A 27,397-nucleotide genomic window follows, 5' to 3' on the forward strand; every position below is an offset into this window, starting at 1 on the left:
AGCTTCCATGCTAAGCTCCTTTTTGTTTTCTAGCTCCCATGGTAGCTCTTTTAGTTTTGTTTCCCGCCTCGTGCGCGCTTTTTGTTGTACCCCTTTTGTTCTTGTTCTAGTATTTTAATTAAAACATGTTTACCTGCAAAATGCCTGCCTCCTTCTCTGCATCTTGGGGTTCGTCAGAAACTAAGTCTGACAAAGTTATGGAAAAAAATGCCAACATGGGACTGGAATATTTATTAATGAAGTCACAAAGTGCATTTTTTTTTTAACATGCCTCAAAACAGCAGCTTGGCATTTTGGGACATGCGTGAGGTGGGCGGGGTTAGGGGTGGTTGAGGTGAAAAGGGGTAGCGGGGGGTGTATATTTCAACATTCCGGAATAGTTAGTGCTGCAATGGGTTCTATTTATTTGTTCTGTTGTGTTTATGTTGTGTTACGGTGCGGATGTTCTCCCGAAATGTGTTTGTCGTACTTGTTTGGTGTGGGTTCACAGTGTGGCGCATTTTTGTAACAGTGTTAAAGTTGTTTATATGGCCACCCTCAGTGTGCCCTGTATGGCTGTTGACCAAGTATGCCTTGCATTCACTTGTGTGTGTGAAAAGCTGTAGATATCCATGCGTGTATTTGTTGGTGTATACGTTTATTTGTTGATGTGAGTATTTCTTGAGATATATACAGTTTGTGTATTGGTTGTTGTATATGTGTATGTCTGTATTTGTTGATAGGTGTGTATTTTTTCATGAAATTGTGTATTTTTTGATGTGTGTGTTTTTGTTGATGTATTCTTTTATTCATTCATTTGTGTGATTTTTTTTTCATGTAAGTGTGTATGTGTTGTTTCTTTGGCCAGCTGCCTGGAATAATTTGTTCTAATTTGTGGACAGATCAAACTTTGATAACCACGCCCACTCCTCTTTCCTAAGGTTCAAACACAAGGAAGGATGTACATTAAAGGCCAAAGTACTTCAAGTCATAAAAAATAATGATCACTTAAGTCCATTACATGAGGACTGTGCGAGCGATCGTTTCTTTTTACTGCCTTTCTAATGATTGTGGAGGGAAAAAAAAGATTGCGCACAAGATGACGCTGCTCTTTCCGAAAGGTGATAATGGTGGTCAAAAGCATTGAGCAGGATAAGGAAGTGGGAATAGTCATGGTCGGGAATGTGGACATGGAGAGAAAGGGTTTGACAATATAAAGGTTTTAAATGGCAGCTGATTGGATAGAGCAATTTGAGCGTTGAAGAAAGTCAAATGAGCAAAGATCACCGCTCTATTGTTCTTCTTACTATTATGTTTTTCTCTCAAAATACCATAATTTATGTTACCACATGACCATTGCTGGAGAAATACTATCCAGAAAAACATTTACGCACTGCTGGGCATTGAGCCACCTCAACAGTGTACAAAATTGGTTATTTTCTGGCGCATTTAAAAATTTAGAAACCCGCATCAGCAATTAAAGGCCTACTGAAACCCACTAGCGACCACGCAGTCTGATAGTTTATGTATCAATGATGAAATATTAACATTGCAACACATGCCAATACGGCTGGTTTAGTTTACTAAGTTGCAATTTTTAATTTCCTGTGAGGTATCCTGTTGAAAACGTTGCGGAATGATGACGTCTCGGGTTGTAGCGGACATTTTTTTTCCAGCCCGATCCAAGCTATAAGTAGTCTGCTTTAATCGCCGCATAATTCCACAGTATTCTGGACATCTGTGTTGCTGAATCTTTTGCAATTTGTTCAATTAATAATGGAGAACTCAAAGCACAAAGATGGAGGTAGGAAGCGGTGCACTGCAGCTGTCTTTAGCAACACGAACACAGCCGGTGTTTCCTTGTTTAAAATTCCCGAAAGTGAAGCTTTACTATGGAACAGAGCGGTCAAGCGAATATGGATCCCGACCACATGTCAACCGGCAGGTTTCGGTGAGAAAAGTGTGGTAATAAGTCGGCTCTTACCGGAGACATCAGTGGAGCTTGCGTCCTGCTGCAGCTGCTGCGGACTATTACCTCCTCCCACAGGAGAAACTGGCGGTCAACACACCCGTGGCCACACCCCTCCGACTTTCAGGTACTATATAATCTCACTAAAACACTAGTAACACAATAGGCAGATAAGGGATTTTCCAGAATTATCCTAGAAAATGTGTCTAATAACATCTGAATCGCGCTCACTGCCCGCGCCTTTTTTTTTTTTTTACTTTTTTTTTTTTTTTCTAGTCCTTAACTCTTAGTATCCTCATCCACAAATTTTTCATCCTCGCGAAAAAATGAATGGGGAAATTGTCGCTTTCTCGGTCCGAATCGCTCTAGCTGCTGGTGGCTATGATTGTAAACAACGTGAGGAGCTCCACAACCCGTGACATCACGCGCACATCGTCTGCTACTTCCGGTACAGGCAAGGCTTTTTTATTGGCGACCAAAATTTGCGAACTTTATCGTGGAGGTTCTCTACTAAATCCTTTCAGCAAAAATATGGCAATATCGCGAAATTATCAAGTATGACACATAGAATGGACCTGCTATCCCCGTTTACATAAGAACTGTGAAGACTCTTCTTCGGCATGGTAATGCCGGTGTGGTTTTCCCGTGGATGCGTCGAAGCAGAACACAGCATAGGTAAGATAAAGGGTATTTAATAACAAAAGTCTATGAACAAAAATACTGGTGTAAAGAGAAAAGATTAAACAAAACATTTAGCATGAAAGCTAGACAATAAAGTGGCTTGGCGTGAGAGCTAGCGAGAAAATACATACGAATGATGAGAGTCGTCACTGATGCGCGTGGGCAAATTAGGATCCGAGAATGAGTAAACAGAAAAGGTGAGCTTAAATAGGAGGGTGAAAATTAGTAGCAGGTGTGCGGGGCGAGACTAACAGGTGGACTGATGTGTAACCATAGTGATGGACAAAAACAGGAAATAAACGGGTCAGACTGAGAATGAAAAAACAAACACGTGAAGATCTGAGCAGCAGATCGCAACAAGAACATCTAATTTCAGTAGGCCTTTAAAACATATCTTATGTGGTACCGTCAAAATTAAAATTGCAAAAAACATATTAAACGTGACCCCGAAAGGGAATAAGCGGTAGAAAATGGATGGATGGATGGAAAATATAGAATTAAAATATATGAACTCACAATTTGCAGCACCCATTTGACACTGTATACGCCAGTGGTCATCATCATCGGCGGTCACTCCCAACGAGTATGATGATCCTCCTGGGAGGGGTGTATCCCTTTATGGAGGATGACTTAGTTTAACGTGGCGAGACTAGTGCACAGACAGTCACTACACGATCCTTGACAGAATCGGGTCAAGGTCCAGTGGCATGGAGTCCTGGGCGATTGGGGACCCTTTTCTGCTGCAGCCTTCATAAGCCGTTGTGGTAGTTCTTAAATCTACCGTCTTCCGCCTGCTCCGCCATTGAGATCTTCACCGTATCCCTGGCTAGGAGCCAGTCAGGTACTAGGCCTTTGCCAAGGGCCGCCTGGGGTAACAGTAGTAAAGGAGTTAACCTCCTAGTGCCCCAAGACCCCGGCACTTTAACGTAATGCTCATTGGTACCGCTCGTAGTCGGCTGATTCATCGCCAACATTCTCTCACAAGATGTAGTTTCTCTTCAAACATCCTTCCTGCTTCCTGCTAAGTTGCAACTTGTGATTGGATACTCACTTTAGAATGACGAGTGAGTATCCAATCACAGTCTCGTTAACATTAAGCTACCTAGATAGGCTACTGTCAACAACTTGTGATCTGCTTGACTATCGCAACTGTCTATCAACTCTGTGTTCTCCAATTCATCCACTAACGGTCCCGGTAAATATCGTATCACAGGACGTGTAAATGTTACGTTCAACGTTAGGCCATCTAGAAGGCTTTACTGACAACAACTCGTGATCTGATTGGCCATCGCAACTGTCTATCAACTGTATGTGTCCGTTCACTTACAGTGCATAGACGTCTGCATTGTTGATTCTGAAGGCCCCGGGCAGATTTTGTACAGCATGGCAACATAAGCTAGCTGAATTCTGATTAGATAACAACTCTTACCTAAAAACAACAGCACTGGAAGGAGCATAATATGATATAAAGAGAATATGAATACTTATAGATATTTAGGGAAAGTAAATTTAAAAATTATTTTATCTTTAATTATGATCATGATTTCTGGTTATGTTCGGCCATCAGAGAAGACCTTGCTGGCCCCGCCACTGATGTATACAGGTATATAAGTAAGGCTGCCAACACGATAATAAACTTTTAAGTTTTCTTTAAAGGGGAACATTATCACAATTTCAAAAGGGTTAAAAACAGTAAAAATCAGTTTCCAGTGGCTTGTTGTATTTTTTGAAGTTTTTTTCAAAATTTTACCGGTCTCTGAATATCCCTAAAAAAAGCTTTAAACTGCTTGATTTTCGCTATTTGCGATGCGACTATCCATTTCCCTGTGACGTCATACACTGCTGCCAATGTAAACAAACAATTGCGAATACCACAGCAAGATATAGCGACATTAGCTCGGATTCAGACTCGGATCTCAGCGGCTTAAGCGATTCAACAGATTACGCATGTATTGAAACGGATGGTTGGAGTATGAAAGTATTGAGGAAGAAACTGAAGCTATCGAGCAAATAGCTATTGACGCTATTCATAGCCATAGCATGGCCGAATAGCTGCGTTAGCATCGCCGGTAAAATGTGCGGACCAAACGATCAGGACTTTCGCCTCTCGTGACACTGGAGCAACTTAAATCCATCGATTGGTAAGTGTTTTTTTCGCATTAAATGTGGGTGGAAGGAAACGTAATATAGTTGCAAATGCATCTGCAGGTTATCCATAAATCTCTGTACCATGTCTGCTTTAGCACCGCCGGTAAATAGCATGTTAGCATTGATTAGCATAGCATGTTAGCATCGATTAGCTGGCAGTCAATATCAACAAAACTCATCTTTGTGATTTCGTTGACTTTATCATTGCAAATGCATCTGCAGGTTATCCATACATCTCTGTGCCATGTCTGCTTTAGCACCGCCGGTAAATAGCATGTTAGCATTGATTAGCGTAGCATGTTAGCATCGATTAGCTGGCAGTCACGCCGCGACCAAATATTTCTGATTAGCACATAAGTCAACATCAACAAAACTCACCTTTGTGATTTCGTTGACTTTATCGTTGCAAATGCATCTGCAGGTTATCCATATATCTCTGTGCCATGTCTGTCATCGCCGGTAAAATGTGGAGACACTCTGGCACATTCGATGGGTGTCTGGCGGCAGACACTTTCGCATCTTCGGGCCAGTGGTGCAACTTGAATCCCTCCCTGTTAGTGTTGTTACACCCTCCGACAACACACCGACAAGGTTCCAAAAAATAGTCGAAAAAACGGAAAATAACAGAGCTGAGACCCAATGTTTACAATGTGTTGAAAATGAAAATGGCGGCTGTATTACCTCAGCGACGTCACGTTCTGACGTCATCGCCTCCAGAGCGATAAACAGAAAGGCGTTTAATTCGCCAAAATTCACCCATTTAGAGTTCGGAAATCGGTTAGAAAAATATATGGTCTTTGTTCTGCACCATCAAGGTATATATTGACGCTTACATAAGTCTGGTGATAATGTTCCCCTTTAACAGCAATCATGAGTCATTTTTTGACCCTCTGCCTGTTCCGTAGCTTGAGGAAATATAATGGAGTCCAAATAACTAGCAGAAATGAACACATAAAGAGGGACTTTATAGAAGTCTTACAATACAATCATGCTTTGTCAAAAATGTTTGGTAATTTTATTCTGTGATATTTTTACCTAAATGAATTATTTCTGGTTGATTGGAATAACGTGTATTGTATTAGCGATGCTATCATGATGCTATCAACAAGCAGAGGCAGGCCCACCCAGAAGGAGCTTTTGTTATGGCTGAGGACTTTAACAAAGTGTGCTTGAAGAATGTACTGCCCAGATTTGTGCAATACACTGCCTGACTCAAGGTGAGAATACCTTGGACCAGGCTTACCCTAATCTGAACCAATTCTAGAAGACTAGCCCTCTCCCCCACTCGATCACGTCTAACCACGACCCTCCCGAAGAGGGGCAAACCTATGACCAGGACTGTTAAGAGTTAGCCAGAAGGGCCACTCTTCCATCTGCAAAACTGCTTCCAGACCACAGCATGGTCAGTGTTTGACCATCTGGAACTACAGGAGAAGACAGATGTGCTGTCTTATTTTAGACAATGTACAGACACGGTCACTGTTGATCACCGGAGCCAGGTCTATCCTAACCAAAAACCGTAGATGACCTCAGAGGTCAGGGCATTTTTATGAGCCCGGAACTCTTTCTTCAACTCGGGGGATAGAGAGCAATACAGCAGAGGTATATCTGACCTCAGAAGAGGCATCAAGGCTGTGAAAGTGGAGTATAGGAGGAAAACGGAGACAGACCTGGACAACAAAGACTTATGTATGGCAAGACATTCAACACCTGATGACCTAAAAAAGTGTAACTCATTGGAAGCCAACAACACGGAATACTCGTTCGCGGAGGATCTCATTTGCTTCTTTGTCCATTTCGAGTCATCCAGACCGGCTACACTACAAATATACCACCTACCCTCTAGTACTCAACTGCCCGTCCTCCAATAACACCAGGAGAGGCAGGCTCTGAAGGCTATAAGCCCATAAAAAAGTAGTTGGACCGGATTGCATACTGGGCAATATGCTCCAGGACAGTGTAGACCAGATGGCAGGACTACTGACAGGGACATTTAGTTCATCCCTGCCACGAGCCCAAGTCCCGCCCTGTCTTACGGCAGCCACTGTCACCCCAGTACCCAAAACGACAGCCATAAAAGACTTAAATGACTACAGCCCAGTGGCATTGACATCTGTGGTTATAAAAGACTTGTTCTCCAATATATTAACGCCTGCTTCCTCCGGAACTTTGATCCAAACCAGTTTGCCTACAGGTCGAACCTGTCAACAGAGGACGCCATTGTCGATGCTCTCCACTCAGCTATGGAACATCTAGAACTCCCAGATACCTATGACAGGATGCTCTTCCGTCGACTACAGCCCGGCATTCAATACTGCCATCTCGACATCTTGGTGGGGAAGCTGACATTTTTCATCTCATCCCTCCTTATCTGTTCCTGGACAAAAAACTTCCTGACCAACGGTCCTCAGATTTTTAAAGTGGGTTAATTTGCTCCCCCCCCCCCACCATCACTCGGCACTGGCTCACCTCAAGGCTGCGATAAGGCCCCTTCTGTATGCCCTTTATATGTATGACTCTGTCGCCATTCATCCCTAGAACTCCATCATCGAGATTTTTGATGACACCTCAGTGGTGGGCCTGATCACGGGTGTGATGAAACAGCCCAGAGGGAGGAAATACAGGGTGGTGCACCAAGAACAATCTGTGGCTGAAAACTGTCGAAACCAAGGAGATGGTCATGATTTTAGGAGACAGAGAAGAGTCAAGTGAAGTAATGCAGCGTTTCTTCTTCCATATTTGTCCCGCTCTCAAGTATTTTTGACACAATAGCTCGCACTTTCAGTGTTGTCACTCGCTCATGCTTCCTTCTAAGTGCATTTAACAGTTGAATAAATATTACAAGTCAAATTCCCTTACTATATTTTTCAATTAATTCCTAGAAAACAAGCAAAATACCACAAGTTTTAGCATTAAAATTGTCCGGAGAGTCTGACGTGAGGTTTTTGTCACAATATGCTAATAATATACTCGATAAATGTCAGCATTTCTATGATTTTGTATCAATTTAGGCTACATGTACATTGTTTCAAAAAGCACATTTACCATTTATACGCATCTTTTATATCGTGAGTGACATTTGTCTTCTATGTGATGTACAAAACCAAAAGGCAAAGAGGTTGTCACCTTGTGTAAATTGTAAATGAAGGGAAAATACAATGATTTGCGGGTGTTTTTCAGCTTGTATTCAATTAAATAGACTGCAAAGACAAGATATTTCATGTTCAAACTTTATTTTTTGCAAATATTAGCTCATTTGGAATTTGATGCCTGCAAGATTTTTCTTTGCACAAGTGGCAAAAAAGACTGAGAAAGTTTAGGAATGCTCATCTAAGACTTATTTGGAACATCCCACAGGTGAACATGCTAATTGGGAACAGGTGGGTGCCATGAGTGGGTATAAAAGCACACAAACAAGGACGGGGCGAGGGTCACCACTTTGAGCAAATTGTTTAAGAAACAACATTTCTCAAGCAGCTATTGCAAAAAAAAATTGAGATTTTACCATCTATGGTCCGTAATATCATCAAAAGCTTCAGAGAATCTGGAGAAGTCACTGCAGACAAGCGGCAATGCCCGTGACCTTCGATCACACATGCGGTACTGCATCAAAAAGTGACATCAGTGTGTAAAAGATGAAGACGTGGCGCAGTGGTAGAGTGGCCGTGCGCAACCCGAGGGTCTGTGGTTCAATCCCCACCTAGTACCAACCTCGTCACATCCGTTGTGTCCTGAGCAAGACACTTCACCCTTGCTCCTGATGGGTGCTGGTTAGCGCCTTGCATGGCAGCTCCCTCCATCAGTGTGTGAATGGGTAAATGTGGAAATAGTGTCAAAACGCTTTGAGTACCTTGAAGGTAGAAAAGCGCTATACAAGTACAACCCATTTAAGTGAAGTGAATTATATTTATATAGCGCTTTTACATAGTGAAACCCAATATCTCAGTTTCAATTTAAACCAATGTGGGTGGCATTGGAAGCAGGTGGGTAAAGTGTCTTGCCCAAGAACACAGCGGCAGTGACTAGGATGGCGGAAGAGGGGATCGAACCTGGAACCCTCAAGTTGCTCTACCAATCGAGCTATACCGACCCGAACATGTTCCACTTGAAGTAAATGGAGTATGTCTGGAGACTGTGATCTCGTTTAAAATCCTAGAAACGTACATCCTAGAAACATGTATATGTTTCTTTTAGTTTTTATTCATAGCTGTATGTAGAAGTGGCTGTTTGCATCAACTCTGTTAATTTAATGTCTTTCATGTCCTTTGTTTTCTTCGATGTTTGATGTTTCCCTCTTACACACATGTAAGAGGGATGTGTACTATGGCTGAGTTGTTTTTTTCCCTGATTTTTTTATTTTATTTTAATCCTCTATTTTTTTCTCCCATTCCTCCTTACCCCCCATTTGTTTACCTGTATCTCACCTTTTTTGTAAGGGGCGCTGGTAGCCGGCAGACCCGTCAGCCATCCTGTTCTGTCTCCCTGTAATGTTTGTCTGGTCCTGAACGGGATTGTGCTGAAAATTATAATTTTCCTGACGGAATAAATAAAGTACTATCTAACCTAATCTAATCTCGGAGTACCTCACATGGACTGTCAGCACTGGTCAAAGAAGCGTAGCAGAGACTTCCTTCCGACCACTTCCTTAATGTACTGCGTAGGAACCAATTTGAGGAGAAGTCAGTGCTAATGTACTGCATAACTGTGTGGTTTGCTGCCCTGCTATGCTGCAGACAGGAAGGCCCACCAGAGGGTGACCAGGACAGCGGAGAAGATTATGGGCCACCCTTTGCTTCCCCCTAAAGGACAGCAAAGACAATCCTGACAGAAAACTCTCAGCCCTTGTTCAGCTGTTTCAGTCTCACAAGAGCAGAAAAAAACTAGTTAAAAACTGTTTTTACCCGTGAGCCATTAGGATATTGAATCTGTCTCAATAGCTTCAGGATGTTTTTACTTTTGCGTTGCTGTTCATATTGATATTCATTTTTAAGTATGTTATTAATTGTTTACAATGTATTTCAACCACAACTAGCACTCGTGTTTTCGTCATGCTCTCATGTTTGATGACAATAAAGTGTTCTATTCTATTCATCGCTTATGCTGTCGTCCAATCTAAAATGAGCTGGCTCCTAGCTGTGCCACACCTGGACCCCCTGCAGCACACGATTGTTGTAAAAATCCTAGCCACTTGAAATTATTACTACTGCAATTGCTGAAAGAACATTGAAGACAAAATATAGCATTTTCAGCCCAGCATGGTGGCTATGTTTATTAAGTTTCTGCAAGGCGCTGGAAACCTCATATTTGCATCTAAATCATGTACAGCGTGATTTGGCTTTGGAACGTTTCACCTGCTGAGTTGCAGACCATCACATTCTGTTTAAGTCAAAATTCAGGCCTTATTTATTTCGAGCCGCGTTTGTCGCCTATGAGCACTGTGAAATGTTTCTTATACATTTCAACTATTGTTTTGTTTTATTATTATACTGTATTTTTCTTTTTTTTTAATGCCAAGCTTGCGTTGCACTTTTGTCCAGAACTTTATTTAGCTTCAGCTTATGTAAGGATCTTTGCACATACAATTTGATTTGATACAATTTGTCCCCTCCCCACATCTGCGGTCCCCCCCAAGGTTTCTCATTGTAATCCTATTAGGTTGTGGTTTGTGCAGCCCTTTGAGACATATAGATATATAGGTAAACTTTAATTTATTGATTGATTGATTGATTGATTTGCAAATCCTTTGCAAATGTATAATGTTCGAACTGAGAAACTTTTTTTTTTTGCAAATAATCGGTAACTTAGAATTTAAGGGCAGCAACAAATTGCACAGGGGCATTTTTACCACTGTATTACATGGCCTTTCATTTTAACAACACTCAGTAAACTTTTGGGAACTGAGGAGACCAATTTTTGAAGCTTTTCAGGTGGAATTATTTCCCATTTTTGCTTGATGTACAGCAAAAGTTGTTCAACAGTCTGTAGTCTCCGTTGTGGTATTTTAGGCTTCGTAATGCGCCTCACCTTTTCATTGGGAGACAGGTCTGGACTACAGGGAAGGCCAGTCTGGTACCCACACTCTTTTACTATGAAGCCACGCTGTTGTAACACGTGTTTGGCATTGTCTTGCTGAAATAAGCAGGGGCGTCCTTGATTGCGTTGCTTGGATGGCAATATATGTTGCTCCGAAACCTGTATGTACCTTTTATTATTAGTAGTGCCTTCACATATGTGTAAGTTACCCTTGCCTTGGGCACTAATACACCCCCATACCATCAAAGATGCTGGCTTTTGAACTTTGTGCCGATAACAATCCGGATGGTTCTTTTCCTCTTCGTTCAGGTGGACACGACTTCCGCACTTTCTAAAAACAATTTGAAACATTGTACCACTTTGCATCAGTCCATTTTGGATGAGTTCAGGCCCAGCAAAGCCAGCAGCGTTTCTGGGTGTTGTTGATAAATGGCTTTGGCTTTGCATAGTACAGTTTTAACTTGCACCTACAGATGTCACGACCAACTGTAGTTACTGACAGTGGTTTTCTGAAGTGTTCCTGAGCCCATGTGGTGATAACCCTTACACACCGATGTCACTTTTTGATGCAGTACCTGAGGGATCGAAGGTCCGTAATATCATCGCTTACGTGCAGTGATTTCTCCAGATTCTCTGAACCTTTTTAATAATATTACGCACCGTAGATGGTGAAATCCCTAAATTTGTTGCAATAGCTTGTTGAGAAATGTTGTTCCTAAACTGTTTGACAAATTGCTCACGCATTTGTTCACAAAGTGAATGACTGAGCATTTCATGGAAGCAGTTTTTATACCCAATCATGGCCCCCACCAGTTCCCAATTAGCCCGGTTCACCTGGGGGATGTTCCAAATAATGGTTTGATGAGCGTTCCTCAACTTTCTCAGTCTTTTTTGTCACTTGTGCCAGCTTTTTTTTAACATGTTCCAGGCATCAAATTCCAAATGAGCTAATATTTGCAAAAAATAACAAAAGTTTCCAGTTTAAACGTTAAGTATCTTGTCTTTGCAGTCTATTCAATTGAATGTAGTTTGGAAAGGATTTGGAACTCATTGTATTCTGTTTTTATTTACAATTTACACAACGTGCCGTCTTCACCGGTTTTGGGTTTTGTACTTTGTAGGATGATGCATCTCACTTGTCTACATTCTAGTTTGTCCCAGACCAGAAGGTGCAAACAGCAGACTTGCATCTGCTCCACAATAACAATTACATCAAGTGGTGTTAAACGAGGTGGCAAACAGTTCGGCGGCAGAAACTAACCGCTCCAGTCTGCTTATCTAAAAAAAAAGAAAACAGCCAATAATAACGTAGCGGCGTAGAGAATTCTATTCCCCCACTGAGCCTAATTTAACCCAGGCGCAAAGTGCGCGCGGGGAAAAGGCTAAGCCAGACATTTGCTGACTTGGAAGTTGTCAGAAAAGAGATACACATGTCCTGTATTCTCCAGGAGAGGAAAGTTGGCCTGTGGTGAGTTAATCTATCAACAGTGGTTCTATGGCCCCTTTATGGTTCTCTCCGTCGGCACAACCAGCTGTAAATCCTTCCTTTGACTGACGTGCATCTGCTGGCGTATTTACGTCCCAGTCCTTTCCAAACCAGGTTTGGGATGTATGCGATGTTGGCGAGACACTCGCGGTAAGAAAAAGACTGATAGTTAAGCCAGGATCGTAGTTTACTTGATGTTTGGGTGAATATTTGTGTGTGATATTATTTGACTTAATAACTTTTCAATATGACTTTCCTGTCTGAGCAGTTTAGATTGTCATGAAGAAAAGCTTCTGTTGAAATGTGGGTGAACACTAAACATTCAATCAATCAATCAATCAATAAATGTTTTATATAGCCCTGAATCACAAGTATCTCAAAGGGCTGCACAAGCTACAACGACATCCCCCAGGGGAGGCCGAAAGCAATGGACGTCGAGTGGGTCTAACATAATAGTGAGAGTCCAGTCCGTAGTGGATCTAATATAATAGTGAAAGTCCAGTCCATAGTGGATCGAACATAATAGTGAGAGTCCAGTCCATAGTGGATCTAATATGATAGTGAGAGTCCAGTCCATAGTGGATTCAACATAATAGTGAGAGTCCAGTCCATAGTCGATCTAATATAATAGTTTAGAGTCCAGTCCATAGTGGATCTAATATAATAGTGAGAGTCCAGTCCATAGTGGATCTAATATAGTAGTGAGAGTCCAGTCCATAGTGGATCTCATATAATAGTGAGAGTCCAGTCCATAGTGGATCTAACATAATAGTGAGAGTCCAGTCCATAGTGGATCCAACATAATAGTGAGAGTCCAGTCCATAGTCGATCTAATATAATAGTGAGAGTCCAGTCCATAGTGGATCTAATATAATAGTGAAAGTCCAGTCCATAGTGGATCTAACATAATAGTAAGAGTCCAGTCCATAGTGGATTTAACATAATAGTGAGAGTCCAGTTCATAGTGGATCTAACATAATACTCCAGTCCATAGTGGATCTAATATAATAGTGAAAGTCCAGTCCATAGTGGATCTAACATAATATTGAGAGTCTAGTCCATAGTGGATCTAACATAATAGTGAGAGTCCAGTCCATAGTGGATCTAGATTAATAGTGAGAGTCCAGTCCATTGTGGATCTAACATTATAGTGAGAGTCCAGTCCATAGTGGATCTAATATAATAAATAGTGAGAGTTAAGTCCATAGTGGATCTAACATAATAGTGAAAGTCCAGTCCATAGTGGATCTAATATAATAGTGAGAGTTCAGTCCATAGTGGATCTAATATATTGGTGAAAGTGCAGTCCATAGTGGATCTAACATAATAGTGAGAGTTTAGTCCATAGTGGATCTAACATAATAGTGAGAATCCAGTCCATAGTGGATCTAACATAATAGTGAGAGTCCAGTCCATAGTGGATCTAACATAATAGTGAAAGTGCAGTCCATAGTGGATCTAACATAATAGTGAGAGTCTAGTCCATAGTTGATCTAACATAATAGTGAGAATCCAGTCCATAGTGGATCTAACATAATAGTGAGAGTCCAGTCCATAGTGGATCTAACATAATAATGAGAGTCCAGTCCATAGTGGGGCCAGCAGGAGATCATCCCAAGCAGGGACTTGATCCATAGCCACAGGACCTGCACCTCCACAAGGGACAGGGGGGCAGAGGAGAAACAAAAAGAAATGGCAGATCAACTGGTCTAACAAGGGGGTTAATTTAAAGGTTAGAGTATACAAATGAGTTTTAAGATGGGACTTAAATGCTTTTACTGAGGTAGCATCTCTAACATTGGGTTTCTTCCTAAATTTGCCTTGTTTTGACACCTTTGAGGCCAGGGGTCAGCATCCCATTGCTCTTTAGTGCCGCCCTGGTGGCTCGCTGGAGCATTTTTTTAAAAATGATTAAAAATGCATAAAAGTGGGGGGAAAAAAATATTTTTTTTGTTTTAGTATGTTTTTTGTTTGAGGACAAACTTGACATAAAACCTTCCCGATTGTTAGAAAGCCCACTGTTTAATATGTTTGTGTGTATGCTTCACTGATGAGAGTGTTTGGTGAACATTTTGTCCTACTAATTTCGGCGGTTCTTGAACTCGTCGTAGTGTGTACTGTGACTTAACAGTTTGTCTGCATATAAAATCACCGACTTCATTGTCTCATTTTGTCCATCAAAAGTTTTATGCTGTGCGTGATTGCACAAAGGTGAGCTTTGTTGATGTTATTGACTTGTTGGAGTACTAATCAGGCTATCTAGGTTAGCTGTAATGTACATATTGCATCATTATGCCTCACGTGTAGGTATATTTTAGTTCATTTTATTTCCTTTACTTTTGACCTCTTTGTATGTAATTTAGTTTTGCATGTCTCATGACACATTATCTGTATGTAATATTGGCTGCATTTCTGATTGTTGTTTGTGTGCCATGTTGTTCCAGACCACAGCAAACATTACTTAGCTTGCCAAAGATTGTAATAAATCTATTAAAAGAAGAGAGCCTGCCGTTCCCCTTAACTTGGACACACACATCTATACCTTTGGCCATTAAAAGCCAGTAATTTCAAGGCATTATCTCACCTTCTAAGTAGCCTCTGATTTACTAATATCTTTTAATGTTGTAAAAATGTGTAGAATAAATATTGCATTTCAACATTTCTGCCAACGAAAATTTGTGTCAGCCTGCGACATAATTGATTTGATAGTAGGCTAATACAGCTAATATAGACACTTTCATTATGTGTTGCCTTCATTATAACATGTTTTTTACGGCTCCAGACTTTTTTTTTTTTTTTTGTATTTCTGGTCCAATATGGCTCTTTCAACATTTTGGGTTGCCGACCCCTGCATTAGGCTGTAACATGTTTACTCAAATGATGATGGAAAGTCCGAAAGGATGAACTTTTATTAATGTAACAACTGTCATAGAACAGTTTCAGCACTAACTAGAAGTACATACATTAAACAAATAAATATTACTGATACTCAGTGACGGGGCGTGCATTTCCCACTTAGGCCTTAATTGATGTCCAATTTCAATGATTACCTCTGAAAATACCATCATTTATGTCACCACATGACCATTGCTGGAGAAATACTACACAGGTACACATTTACACACTACTGAGCATTGAAACACCTCAACAGTGTACAAAATGGTTTATTTTCTGGCGCTTTTAAAAGTCTATTAGAACATATCTTATGTGCTACTGTCAACATTCAAATAGCAAAAAAAAACATATTAAAATTGAAAAAAATGAAATATTTTAACTCACAATTTGTAGCACCTATTTGACGCCATATAAGCCAGTGGTATTCCTCGTAGTCGGCTTATTCGAGTGGAAATGTTCCCAACATAAGGGTACCTAGATAGGCTACTGTCAACAACTTGTGATCTGATTGGCTATCGCAGTTGTCTCTCAACTCTATGTTCTCAAATTCATCCGCTAACGGTCCTGGTTAGTATCCAATCACAGGACACGTAAATGTCACGTTGAACGAGAGGAAGGCCTTACTGACCACAACTCGTGATCTGACTGGCTATCGCAGTTGTCTGTCCGCTCAATGTCCCAGTTCAGTGACGGTGCACGGGCCCCCGCATTGTTGATTCTGAAGGCCTCGGACAGATTTCGTTCAGCATGGCAACATGAGCTTGTTGAATTCTGATTGGATACAAACTAAAACTAAAAACTCATGATCCGTGGTCCGGATCATGTTTTGTATTTTCTGGTAGTTTTGGACTCCCTTGTGCACCTCTGAGTTTGTTTTGGTTGTCAGGGTGCAGGTTCGGTTGCTCGCCGTGATGCAGCTACTGATGCTAGCCTTGGTGCAGGTCTGGGTACAAGCCTTGGAGCAAGAAAGGGTGCTAGCCTTTTTGTAGGTCTGGGTGCAAGCTGTGGAGAAGGAAGGGGGGCTAGCCTTAGATCAGGAAGGGGGGCTAGCCTTGGATCAGGAAGGGGTGCTCGCCTTGGATTAGGAAGGGGTGCTCGCCTTGAATCAGGAAGGGGTTCTAGCCTTGGAGCAATTTCGGATGCTACCCTTGGAGCAGGATGGGGTGCTAGCCTTGGAGCAGGAAGGGTTGCTGGCTTTGGTGCAGGTATGGGTGCCAGCCGTGGAGCAGGAAGGTGGGTTAGGGTTAGATCAGGAAGGGGTGCTCGCCTTGGATTAGGAAGGGGTGCTCGCCTTGAATCAGGAAGGGGTTCTAGCCTTGGAGCAATTTCGGATGCTACCCTTGGAGCAGGATAGGGTGCTAGCCTTGGAGCAGAAAGGGTTGCTAGCTTTGGTGCAGGTATGGGTGCCAGCCGTGGAGCAGAAAGGTGGGTTGGCATTAGATCAGGAAGGGGTGCTCGCCTTGGATCAGGAAGGGGTGCTCGCCTTGAATCAGGAAAGGGTTTTAGCCTTGGAGCAAGTTCGGATGCTAGCTTTGAAGCAGGAAGGGGTGCTAGCCTTGGAGCAGGAAGGGTTGCTAGCTTTGGTGCAGGTATGGGTGCCAGCCGTGGAGCAGGAAGGGGTGCTAGCCTTGGATCAGAAAGGAGTGCTAACCTTGGATCAGGAAGGGGTGCTAGCCTTGGAGCAAGTTCGGGTGCTCACTTTAGAACAAGATTGGGTGCTAGCCTTGGAGCAGAAAGGGGTGCTAGCCTTGGATCGGGTGGGAAGGTGTGCTCGCCTTGGAGCAGGTTCGGGTACTAGCCTCGGAGCAGAAAAGGGTGCTAGAACCAGTCATGGAGCCGGTACTGGCCGGGACTTTGGCGGAGGTGGCTTAGCTGGGGGTTGTGGCTTGATACGCCAAGGAATTAGTGGTTGTGGCCGGGCTGAAGGTTGCTGCCTGGCTGGGCGCAACTGAGCCACCCCAATAGCACAGTTCCTGGCACTACGGCTAGCACCAGTTGCTGCACCACGGCTAGTAGAGATGCGCGGATAAGCAATTATATCATCCGCATCCGCGTCACCAAAATCGTCATCCACCTACCGTCCACCCGAACCAACATTTTATCGGGACCGTACACGCCCGCCAACCGCCTGCTGTATTACATCATAGGTTAGCCACCTTTACCACTCACAGAGCTATTTAAAACTGTTTCATAGAGTAATGTAGTGACACAGAGTACACTGATGGTTGTGATATAAACAACTTTAACACTAATATGCGCCACGCTGTGAAGCCACACAATACAAGATTGACAAACACATTTCGGGAGAACATCCTCACAGTAACACAACATAAACGCAACACAACTAATACCCATAATCATTTGTATTCATGACACTTCCTGAATATATTTTACACCCCCGCACCGCCAACCCCGCCGACCTTACCGACGCATGGTATGGTTTGGGGTGTATAAAATAGTCAGGGCGTGTCATGAATACAAAGGATTATGGGTATTTGTTGTGTTGCGTTTATGTTGTGTTACTGTGAGGATGTTCTCCCGAAATGTGTTTGTCGTTCTTAATTGGTGTGGCTTCAAAGCGTGACGCATATTACTAAGAGTGTTAAAATTGTTTATATCGCAACCATTAGTGTACTCTGTGTCACCCAGCATGCCTTGCAGTCATGTTGCCGCGGAAGCCACACAAAACATGATGCTGGACTGACAAGCAGATTGTGTATGATGTAGAATGTGACAAAGCCAATGGCTTCATAGCACGCACTAATATTTAACATTTGGGTGACTGCCTGCAGTCATTCAAGAGAATAATAGCGTCTCCATTTGACTTCTTCGCTTTATGACACGGGTCTTAAATGGCTCTTTGAATGGCAAAGTATACTGATCCCAGAACCATGTATATCAAATGTCTCCGGATGGTTCAACCGCCACCCGCCCGAATCTAATTTCGTCATTTACCCGCGGACTCCGCGGATGAAACCGCAAACCGCGCATCTCTAACGGCTAGCACCAGTTGCTGCGCCACGGTTAGCTACCAAACCTGCACCATGGCAACCAAAACAAACTCAAGAGGGGCACAAACAGGAAATGAAAGAGTCCAAAACTAACCGAAAATACAAAACATGATCCGGCCCACGGATCATGACAAAAACAGCAGCACTGGAACCAGCATATGTGAATATGAATACTTTTAGATATTTAGGGAAAGTAGATTAAAAAAAAGATTTGTATATTCAATTATGATCATGATTTCTGGTTATGTTAATTAGGCCAGCTGGACCTGATGGGCCAGGTTTTTCTGCTTACTTACAGATTATTGACATCTGTTGCCTTCATGTTGGAGTATATATCCATCTGTATCTACATAATCACGTGTAATAGCAAGACTCTCAGGCCTGCTTATGCTCCGCAACAGTGGGAATTCATTTCTTATGCATTGAAATGTGTCCCCAAAAAGCCAGGGAGTCGCTCTGTTACTGACTGCTGTGCACATTGGGGAATATGTGAACACGGAACCTCCACCAGAGGTAAACTGGAATGCCTCAGCGGGTGTGACTATTAAATACACCCCGTTATGACGCAGCCCGTGGATCCAAGTGAAGGATTTTTTTTTAAAGGCCCTTTTGTACGAAGGCGAGATCATGCAGATCATAGACGGACTCTGATCCGCCGACGGACGGACGAGACTTTGACAGGCACCCTGTGTCAAGGGAGCAGGCTCTGTGGTGTCGGAGGTCCTGCTGGGGCTGATTGAGAGAACCAGGTGGTGTTTCAGATCGGTCCTGGCATGCGGAGCACTTCTATGTTTAGCACTGACATGATGTTACGTATGCTGTTTTTCTGAGCCTGCTGTGGGGAGGTGAAAGGGAAGGAGCCACGGCTTCTAAGTGGTTCTCCCAATTTTTCTCAATGGACTCTTTACACATAGATTTGTATTAATCACAAGCAATGGGGGTGTTCGAAAAGCTGTTTCAAAAAAGTTCCTTTGTTCTGTGAGTAGTCCCATTCGTCGGGAATTTGTATTCCCTGGTACTTAGTCTATCTCAACTGGACTGTTCAGGTTTGTAAACCAATCAATCAATCAAAGCGTACTTACAGTGGGGCAAAAAAGTATTTAGTCAGCCACCGATTGTGCAAGTTCTCGCACTTAAAATGATGACAGAGGTCTGTAATTTTCATCATAGGTACACTTCAACTGTGAGAGACAGAATGTGGGGAAAAAAATCCAGGAATTCACATTGTAGGAATTTTAAAGAATTTATTTGTAAATTATGGTGGAAAATAAGTATTTGGTCAACCATTCAAAGCTCTCACTGATGGAAGGAAGTTTTGGCTCCAAATCTCACGATACATGGCCCCACTCATTCTTTCCTTAACACTGATCAATCCTCCTGTCCCCTTAGCAGAAAAACAGAACCAAAGCATGATGTTTCCACCCCCATACTTCACAGTAGGTATGGTGTTCTTGGGATGCAACTCAGTATTGTTCTTACTCCAAACACGACAAGTTGAGTTTATACCAAAATGGATACAGCAGAGGATTGGGAGAATATCATGTGGTCAGATGAAACCAAAATATAACTTTTTGGTATAAACTCAACTCATCGTGTTTGGAGGAAGAAGAATACTGAGTTGCATCCCAAGAAAACCACACCTACTGTGAAGCACGGGGGTGGAAACATCATGCTTTGGGGCTGTTTTTCTGCTAAGGGGACAGGACGATTGATCCGTGTTAAGGAAAGAATGAATGGGGCCATGTATCGTGAGATTTTGAGCCAAAACCTCCTTCCATCAGTGAGAGCTTTGAATGGTTGACCAAATACTTATTTTCCACCATAATTTACAAATAAATTCTTTAAAATTCCTACAATGTGAATTCCTGGATTTTTTTTTCACATTCTGTATCTCACAGTTGAAGTTTACCTATGATGAAAATTACAGACCTCTGTCATCATTTTAAGTGGGAGAACTTGCACGATTGGTGGCTGACTAAATACTTTTTTGCCCCACTGTATATAGCCCTTAGTCAAAAATGTCTCAAACGACATCCTGGGCTCAGATCCACATCAGGACAAGAAAAAACTCAACCCAATGGGGACAACAAGACCTTGGAAGGGACCGCAGATTAATCAGTGACTGATTTTTTCCAGGAATTGGGATAATACACTTAGTTTTCATCCAGGCTTTTTTTTGCATAATGTTGTGCTTCCAACTTTAGGAGGGGATTTGTCCATTTCTGTTCCGTCTTGACTCTGGTCCAGTGCACAAAGCAATGTGCATAAATGCATTGTTGAATGAGGAAAAAACTTGCACAGAACTCTTTGACCTAGAGCAGAGACTGTTCTTAGTTTATGTCCAACATCAGTGACATGTGACCTCACCATGTCTCTTCTGAAGGAATGGATAAACATTTCCTGAGACACACCCCAGAACCTTGGAAGTTACAAAATGGAAAATGGCCCAAAGGCATTTGTTCTTCCATTTCCAATATGGTAATACACGTTTTTGTTGTGGTGTCCTGGTACAACTTTTACACTTCCGATGCCATACTGATATTGGAGCCTTGAGTTTTACCGCATACATACATATTGATCGGACATGAATCCTTCACAACGTTTCATTATTTTGTAGTGTGTAATGTAAGAAAAGGTTTGCTCAAGGGAAATTAGTCAAACAGATCAATCAATCAGTTTATTTGTATAGCCCTTAATCACAAGTGTCTCAAAGGGCTGCACAAGCCACAACGACATCCTCAGCTCAGATCCCACATCAGGTCAAGAACAAACTCAATGAGAAATCTTGGAGTGGATCAGGCTGCCGTTCTCCCAGGCTTTGTGTAGAAGGGGCCTAAGTAACACTTCTGCAAACACGTTGCACAACGTAGGACAGGGGTCAGCAACCCAAAATGTTGAAAGAGCCACATTGGACCAAAAATACAAAAACAAATCCATCTGGAGCCGCAAAAAATGAAAAGCCATATTACATACAGATAGTGTGTCATGAGATATAAATTGAATCATGACATACTTGCCAACCTTGAGACCTCTGATTTCGGGAGGTGGGGGGCATGGCTGGGGGTGCGGCAGAGGCGTGGTCGGGGCAGGGGGCGTGGTTAAGAGGGGAGGAGTATATTTACATCTACAATTCACCATCTCGAGTATTTCATATATATTTCGTATATATATGTATGAAATACTTGACTTTCAGTGAATTCTAGCCATATATATTTATTTTATTATATATATAAATAAAATAAATAGTTGAATTTCAGACGGCACCTACCAAATACATAGTAATAAAAACACAGTTGTGCTTGGTGGTTACTAAAAAAACAACAGTAACACTAACCTTTCACTATTTGAGTAACCTTTGTTCTGCCATTTGCGTACTGGTGAGAGTCACTTGCCGTCAGCTGCGCAACACCACGTAAATCGTTGGCCAATCAAAAAGCAACCCCATAACGCTATAGCCAACATTCTACCAGGAGATGATGACAGACAACATAAAATCACTCTATTACAGATGGCGTCACCATGGCTGTAACTTCCCCATTTTTTTTTTCTCTTCGTCTACTTGTGTGTGCAGTTTTTTATTAAAATCCGTAGATGTTGTAACGTGATTGGACAGGCAAGCTGTTTATATAGTGAAAAAGCGGACATGAAAACAGGCTGTTCCCACTGAGGGGGCATGGGAGAGGCGCTGAATTTCGGGACTCTCCTGTAAAATCCGGGAGGGTTGGCGAATATAAAATATGAGGACTTAAAGGAAACTAAATGAGCTCAAATATACCTACAAATTAGGTATAATGATGCATTATGTACGTTCAGCTAGCCCAAATAGCATGTTAGCATCGATTAGCTAGCAGTCATGCAGTGACCAAATATGTCTGATTAGCCCACTCCACACAAGTCAATAACATCAACAAAACTCACCTGTGACTATTCATGCACAACGTTAAAAGTTTGGTGGACAAACTGAGACAGAAAAAGAAGCGGCATAAAACACGTCTTAGAAAGTCGGAGAAAATTATACATGTATACAAACGGTGAGTTCAAAGACCGTCAAAATTAGTAGGACTCGCTATGTACTCGATTCAGTGAAGCATGTTTAGTATAAACATGTGCTTTATAACAATTAGGGAGGTTTCTCCTCCTACAGAAACCATATTTAAAAAAAAGAAAATTTTTTTTTCCCCTCATCTTTTTCCATTTTTCATATATTTTTGAAAAAGCTCCAAAGAGCCACTAGGGCGGCGCTAAAGAGCCGCATGCGGCCCCAGAGCCGCGGGTTACTGACCCCGGACATAGGAGAAAAGTTTTCAGATCCAGCACCACATTCGCATGTCAATTTGCATCTTTGAGGAAAAAGATGACCAAATTCTTCGAACTTGTGCGTTATGTTCCATTGTGTCCTTAATTGCTTATTTGCCACGTTCCTCTTTACTCTTTGCAATCATATACCTCAAATGTTGTTATCCCGCCCCACCTCCCGTCTCCTGGTTTTCCAAAACCTCCCGACACAACAATCTTACAGGGACTTTTTTTTAACATGTCCCCATAGAGCTAATATTACTTAAGCAAGTCAGCACACTTTGAAGTGTATTAGACCTCACTGGTGGATAAGAGTGTGTGTGTGTGAGTGTGTAAATGTGGTATATTTGTGTGTGAGCATGTGTGGGGCAGTTTTGCAGGCATGTCATGGGCGCGTGATTGACTCCAGACGTCGCTGGTTCCTCTCTTTGCCGCCGTCCCCCTCCTCCCCCTCCTAGTGGGTTCAGAGTGTGCGGGGAATGGCAATGGAGGGGCTGTGCTGGGGCTCCCTGGGGTGCAGTAAAGTGATATCGGAGGCCAGGGAGCTTGGATCGCCCCTGGGGAGGGAGGTCAGGGGTCTTGAGTTTGTGGCGTGGTGATCAGGGCATTGCAAGTCAAACACACTTCAGGTGGGAACTAGTGTGTGAATGTGTGTGTGAAGCGTGCGTCTCAATGTAGTCCTTGTTTTACTTCACATTTGTTATTGTTCTAATAGACGTGGTGAAGTATTCCTTTAAAGGGGAACATTATCACCAGACCGATGCAAGCGTCAATATATACCTTGATGTTGCAGAAAAAAGACCATGTATTTTTTTAACCGATTTCCGAACTCTAAATGGGTGAATTTTGGCAAATCAAACGCCTTTCTGTTTATCGGTCTTTTGGCGATGACGTCAGAACGTGACGTCACCGGGGTAACACACCCGCCATATTCATTTTCACATTACAAACACTGGGTCTCAGCTCTGTTATTTTCCGTTTTTTCGACTATTTTTTGGAACCTTGGAGACATCTTGCCTCGTCGGTGTGTTGTCGGAGGGTGTAACAACACTAACAGGGAGGGATTCAAGTTGCACCACTGGCAAGAAATCTGCCGCCAGACCCCCATTGAATGTACCAGAGTGTCTTCACATTTTACCGGCGGTGCTACGATAGACATGGCACAGAGATGTATGAATAACCTGCAGATGCATTTGCAACGATTAAGTCAACGAAATCACAAAGGTGAGTTTTGTTGATTTTGTTGACTTATGTGCTAATCAGACATATTTGGTCACGGCATGACTGCCAGCTAATCGATGCTAACATGCTACGCTAATCGATGCTAACATGCTATTTACGCTAGCTGTATGTACATTTGAAACTAGATACCCACATTTAATGCGAAACAAACACTTACCAATCGACGGATTTAAGTTGCTCCAGTGTCACAAGATGCGAAAGTCCTGATCGTTTGGTCCGCACATTTTACCGGCGATGCTAATAAGGCAGCCATGCTATGGGCCACTTCATTAGGTATACCCATGTTATGGCCGAATAGCGTCAATAGCTATTCACTCAATAGCTTCAATTTCTTCTTCAATTTCGTTTTCGCTCTCTGCCTCCATACTCCGACCATCTGTTTCAATACATGCGTAATCTGTTGAATCGCTTAAGCCGCTGAAATCCGAGTCTGAATCCGAGCTAATGTCGCTATATCTTGCTGTGGTAACCGCCATGTTGTTTGTATTGGCAGCCCTGTATGACGTCACAGGGAGATGGATAGTGGTTTCGAAGATAGCGAAAATAAGGCACTTTAAAGCTTTATTTAGGGATATTCCGGGACCGGTAAAATTTTGAAAAAAACTTCAAAAAATCCAACAAGCTACTGGGAACTGATTTTTATTGTTTTTAACCCTTTTGAAATTGTGATAATGTTCCGCTTTAAAGTGCATGATTGGCTTTGTCGCATTTTCAAAAAGTGAGCAAAAAACATAAAAAGCAAAACAAATGTGTAAAAATACAAAATTTTTTTTTCAATGTCAATTCAACAAGTTAAATAGACACAATATTTGTCATGTTGTTGAATATCTATAACAGTGGTTCTCAACCTTTTTTCAGTGATGTACCCCCTGTGAATATTTTTTTAATTCAAGTACCCCCTAATCGAGGGGTGTCCAAACTTTTTCCACTGAGGGCCACACACGTAAAAATTAAACCATGCGGGGGCCGTTTTGATATTTTTCATTTTCAAACCATAACAAAATATATGGATTTTTATTTTTTTTTTACCTTTAGGACTCCCAGGGACCACAGAGCAGTGTTTTTCAACCTTTTTTGAGCCAAGGCACATTTTTTGCGTTGAAAGCAGAAATCATTAAAAAACAAACCTCAGTTGACAGTAAAAAGTCGTTGTCGCAATTGTTGGATATGACTTTCAATCAATCAATCAATGTTTATTTATATAGCCCCAAATCACAAATGTCTCAAAGGACTGTACAAATCATTACGACTACAACATCCTCGGAAGAACCCACAAAAGGGCAAGGAAAACTCACACCCAGTGGGCAGGGAGAATTCACATCCAGTGGGACGCCAGTGACAATGCTGACAATGAGAAACCTTGGAGAACCTCAGATGTGGGCAACCCCCCCCCCCCCCCCTCTAGGGGACCGAAAGCAATGGATGTCGAGCGGGTCTAACATGATACTGTGAAAGTTCAATCCATAGTGGCTCCAACACAGCCGCGAGAGTTCAGTTCAAAGCGGATCCAAGACAGCAGCGAGAGTCCCGTCCACAGGAAACCATCTCAAGCGGAGGCGGATCAGCAGCGTAGAGATGTCCCCAACCGATACACAGGCGAGCGGTCCATCCTGGGTCCCGACGAGCGGTCCATCCTGGGTCTCGCCTCTGGACAGCCAGTACTTCATCCATGGTAATCGGACCGGACCCCCTCACGAGGGAGGGGGGGGGGGGGCATAGGAGAAAAAAAGAAAAGAAGCGGCAGATCAACTGGTCTAAAAATGAGGTCTATTTAAAGGCTAGAGTATACAGATGAGTTTCAAGGTGAGACTTAAATGCTTCTACTGAGGTAGCATCTCGAACTGTTACCGGGAGGGCATTCCAGAGTACTGGAGCCCGAACGGAAAATGCTCTATAGCCCGCAGACTTTTTTTGGGCTCTAGGAATCACTAATCAGCCGTAGTCTTAAAACCATAAACAAGAAATATAGGCCTTGTCTCACAGTAGGTGTACTATCACCACCTGTCACATCACACCCTGACTAATTTTGAGTTTTCCTGTTTGTAGTGTTTTCGTTCTTGTCTTTGCTCCTATTTTGCTGGCTTTTTCTCATTTTTTGGTATTTTCCTGGAGCAGTTTCATGTTTTCCTTTGAGCGATATTTCCCGCAACTACTTAGTTTTAGCAATCAAGAATATTTCAGTCGTATTTATCCTTCTTTGTATGGACATTGTCGATTGTCATGTCATGTTCGGATGTACATTGTTGACGCCGCTTTTGCTCCACAGTAAGTCTTTGCTGTCGTCCAGCATTCAATTTTTGTTTACTTCGTAGCCAGTTCAGTTTTAGTTTCGTTCTGCATAGCCTTCCCTAAGCTTCAATGCCTTTTCTTAAGGGGCACTCCTATTTTGTTTATTTTTGGTTTAAGCATTAAACACCTTTTAACCTGCACGCTGCCTCCCGCTGTTCCCGACATCTACAAAGCAATTAGCTACCGGCTGCCACCTACTGATATGGAAGAGTATTACACGGTCACTGCCGAGCTCTAGACAGCACGACACTACACAACAACACATCATTTGCAGACTATAATTACTGTTTGCAAAAAATATTTTTAACCCAAATAGGTGAAAATACATAATCTCCCACGGCACACCAGACTGTATCTCACGGCCGCGGCACAGTGATTGAAAAACACTGCCATAGAGGGTCTCTGTCATTAACATGTTAAAAATAAGTCAAATTATTATTTTTATTTTTTATGTAACGCTTACAGTAAATCTCTATATCAATTTCAGGTTGATATAAACTTAAAAAAAAAAAAAAGGTTTTATGCCTTTCTAATCAAAGACAACTTTGTTTTTTTTATAGTAAAACTGAAATATTTAGTATTTCCTCCATTCCCCAAAACATTCAGAAAGTAATGTTTGATCTGAAGTCATTGGAGCCCTAAAAATATCAATAATGCAGGACACCATTAAAGTAAATGTATTATTATTTCTGAGTAATCACAGGGAAAAAATAAATAGAATCCCACTAAATATCTTTGGGATCCAAAAGGTCCCCCAGTCATAAAGTGATACATTTGTATTATTATTTGTTTTACTTTCAACACTTAAGTTACGAGATCAACTTCAGATGTATCTCTCGATTTTACGTTTGAACTATTATTTTGTTGGTTTTATGCTCTTTTGTCAAAGAAAACACTGTTTTTATATGGCATTGAGCAAACAACCTCAAAGTGCTAGTGTATTAAAAAATAATAATCATAAAAAGATAGTAAAAATAAAAACTAGGACAACCTAATAGCTAGAACTTGTATGTGCATCTATAAAAAGGCTTTTTTTAAATTAAAAAAGGTTTTTAAGTCTTTTTTTAAAAAGCATTCACAGTCTGTGGTGCACTCAGGTGGTCAGGGAGAGCGTTCTACAGACTGGGAGAGGCGGAGCTTTGTCCTCGGAGGTTGGAGGAGGTTTGTCTGTCCGGAGCGGAGTTGTCGTGTGGAGGATTTGGGGGTGAGTAGTTCATTGAGGTAAAGGGGGGGGGTGTCATTTCCATGGAGGCACTGGTGGGTTAGTAGAGAGACTTTGTATCCGATCCTGAGAGGAACAGGAAGCCAGTGAAGGGAATTGGTGCGATACGGTCATATTTCCGCACTCTCATCAGGATCCTAGTAGCA

General features: G+C 42.1%; 1 protein-coding gene across 2 annotated transcripts in view; it reads left to right on the top strand.

Moving 5' to 3' along the window:
• efna5a (ephrin-A5a) overlaps positions 1–27,397 on the top strand; it is a 169,020-nt gene that overhangs the window by 97,664 nt on the left and 43,959 nt on the right. Inside the window, exon 1 of one of the 2 annotated variants that reach the window (XM_061876954.1) lies at positions 12,181–12,278. The exons of the other annotated variant lie outside the window; for it this stretch is intronic. Coding sequence (XP_061732938.1) covers positions 12,241–12,278 — 38 coding nt within the window. The 5' untranslated portion in view covers positions 12,181–12,240. Of the gene's footprint in view, positions 1–12,180; positions 12,279–27,397 lie in introns of those variants that run through there. 2 annotated transcript variants of the gene reach the window in all.

The sequence above is a fragment of the Nerophis ophidion genome, linkage group LG17 (genome assembly GCF_033978795.1).
Source record: "Nerophis ophidion isolate RoL-2023_Sa linkage group LG17, RoL_Noph_v1.0, whole genome shotgun sequence".
Lineage (NCBI taxonomy): Eukaryota > Metazoa > Chordata > Actinopteri > Syngnathiformes > Syngnathidae > Nerophis > Nerophis ophidion.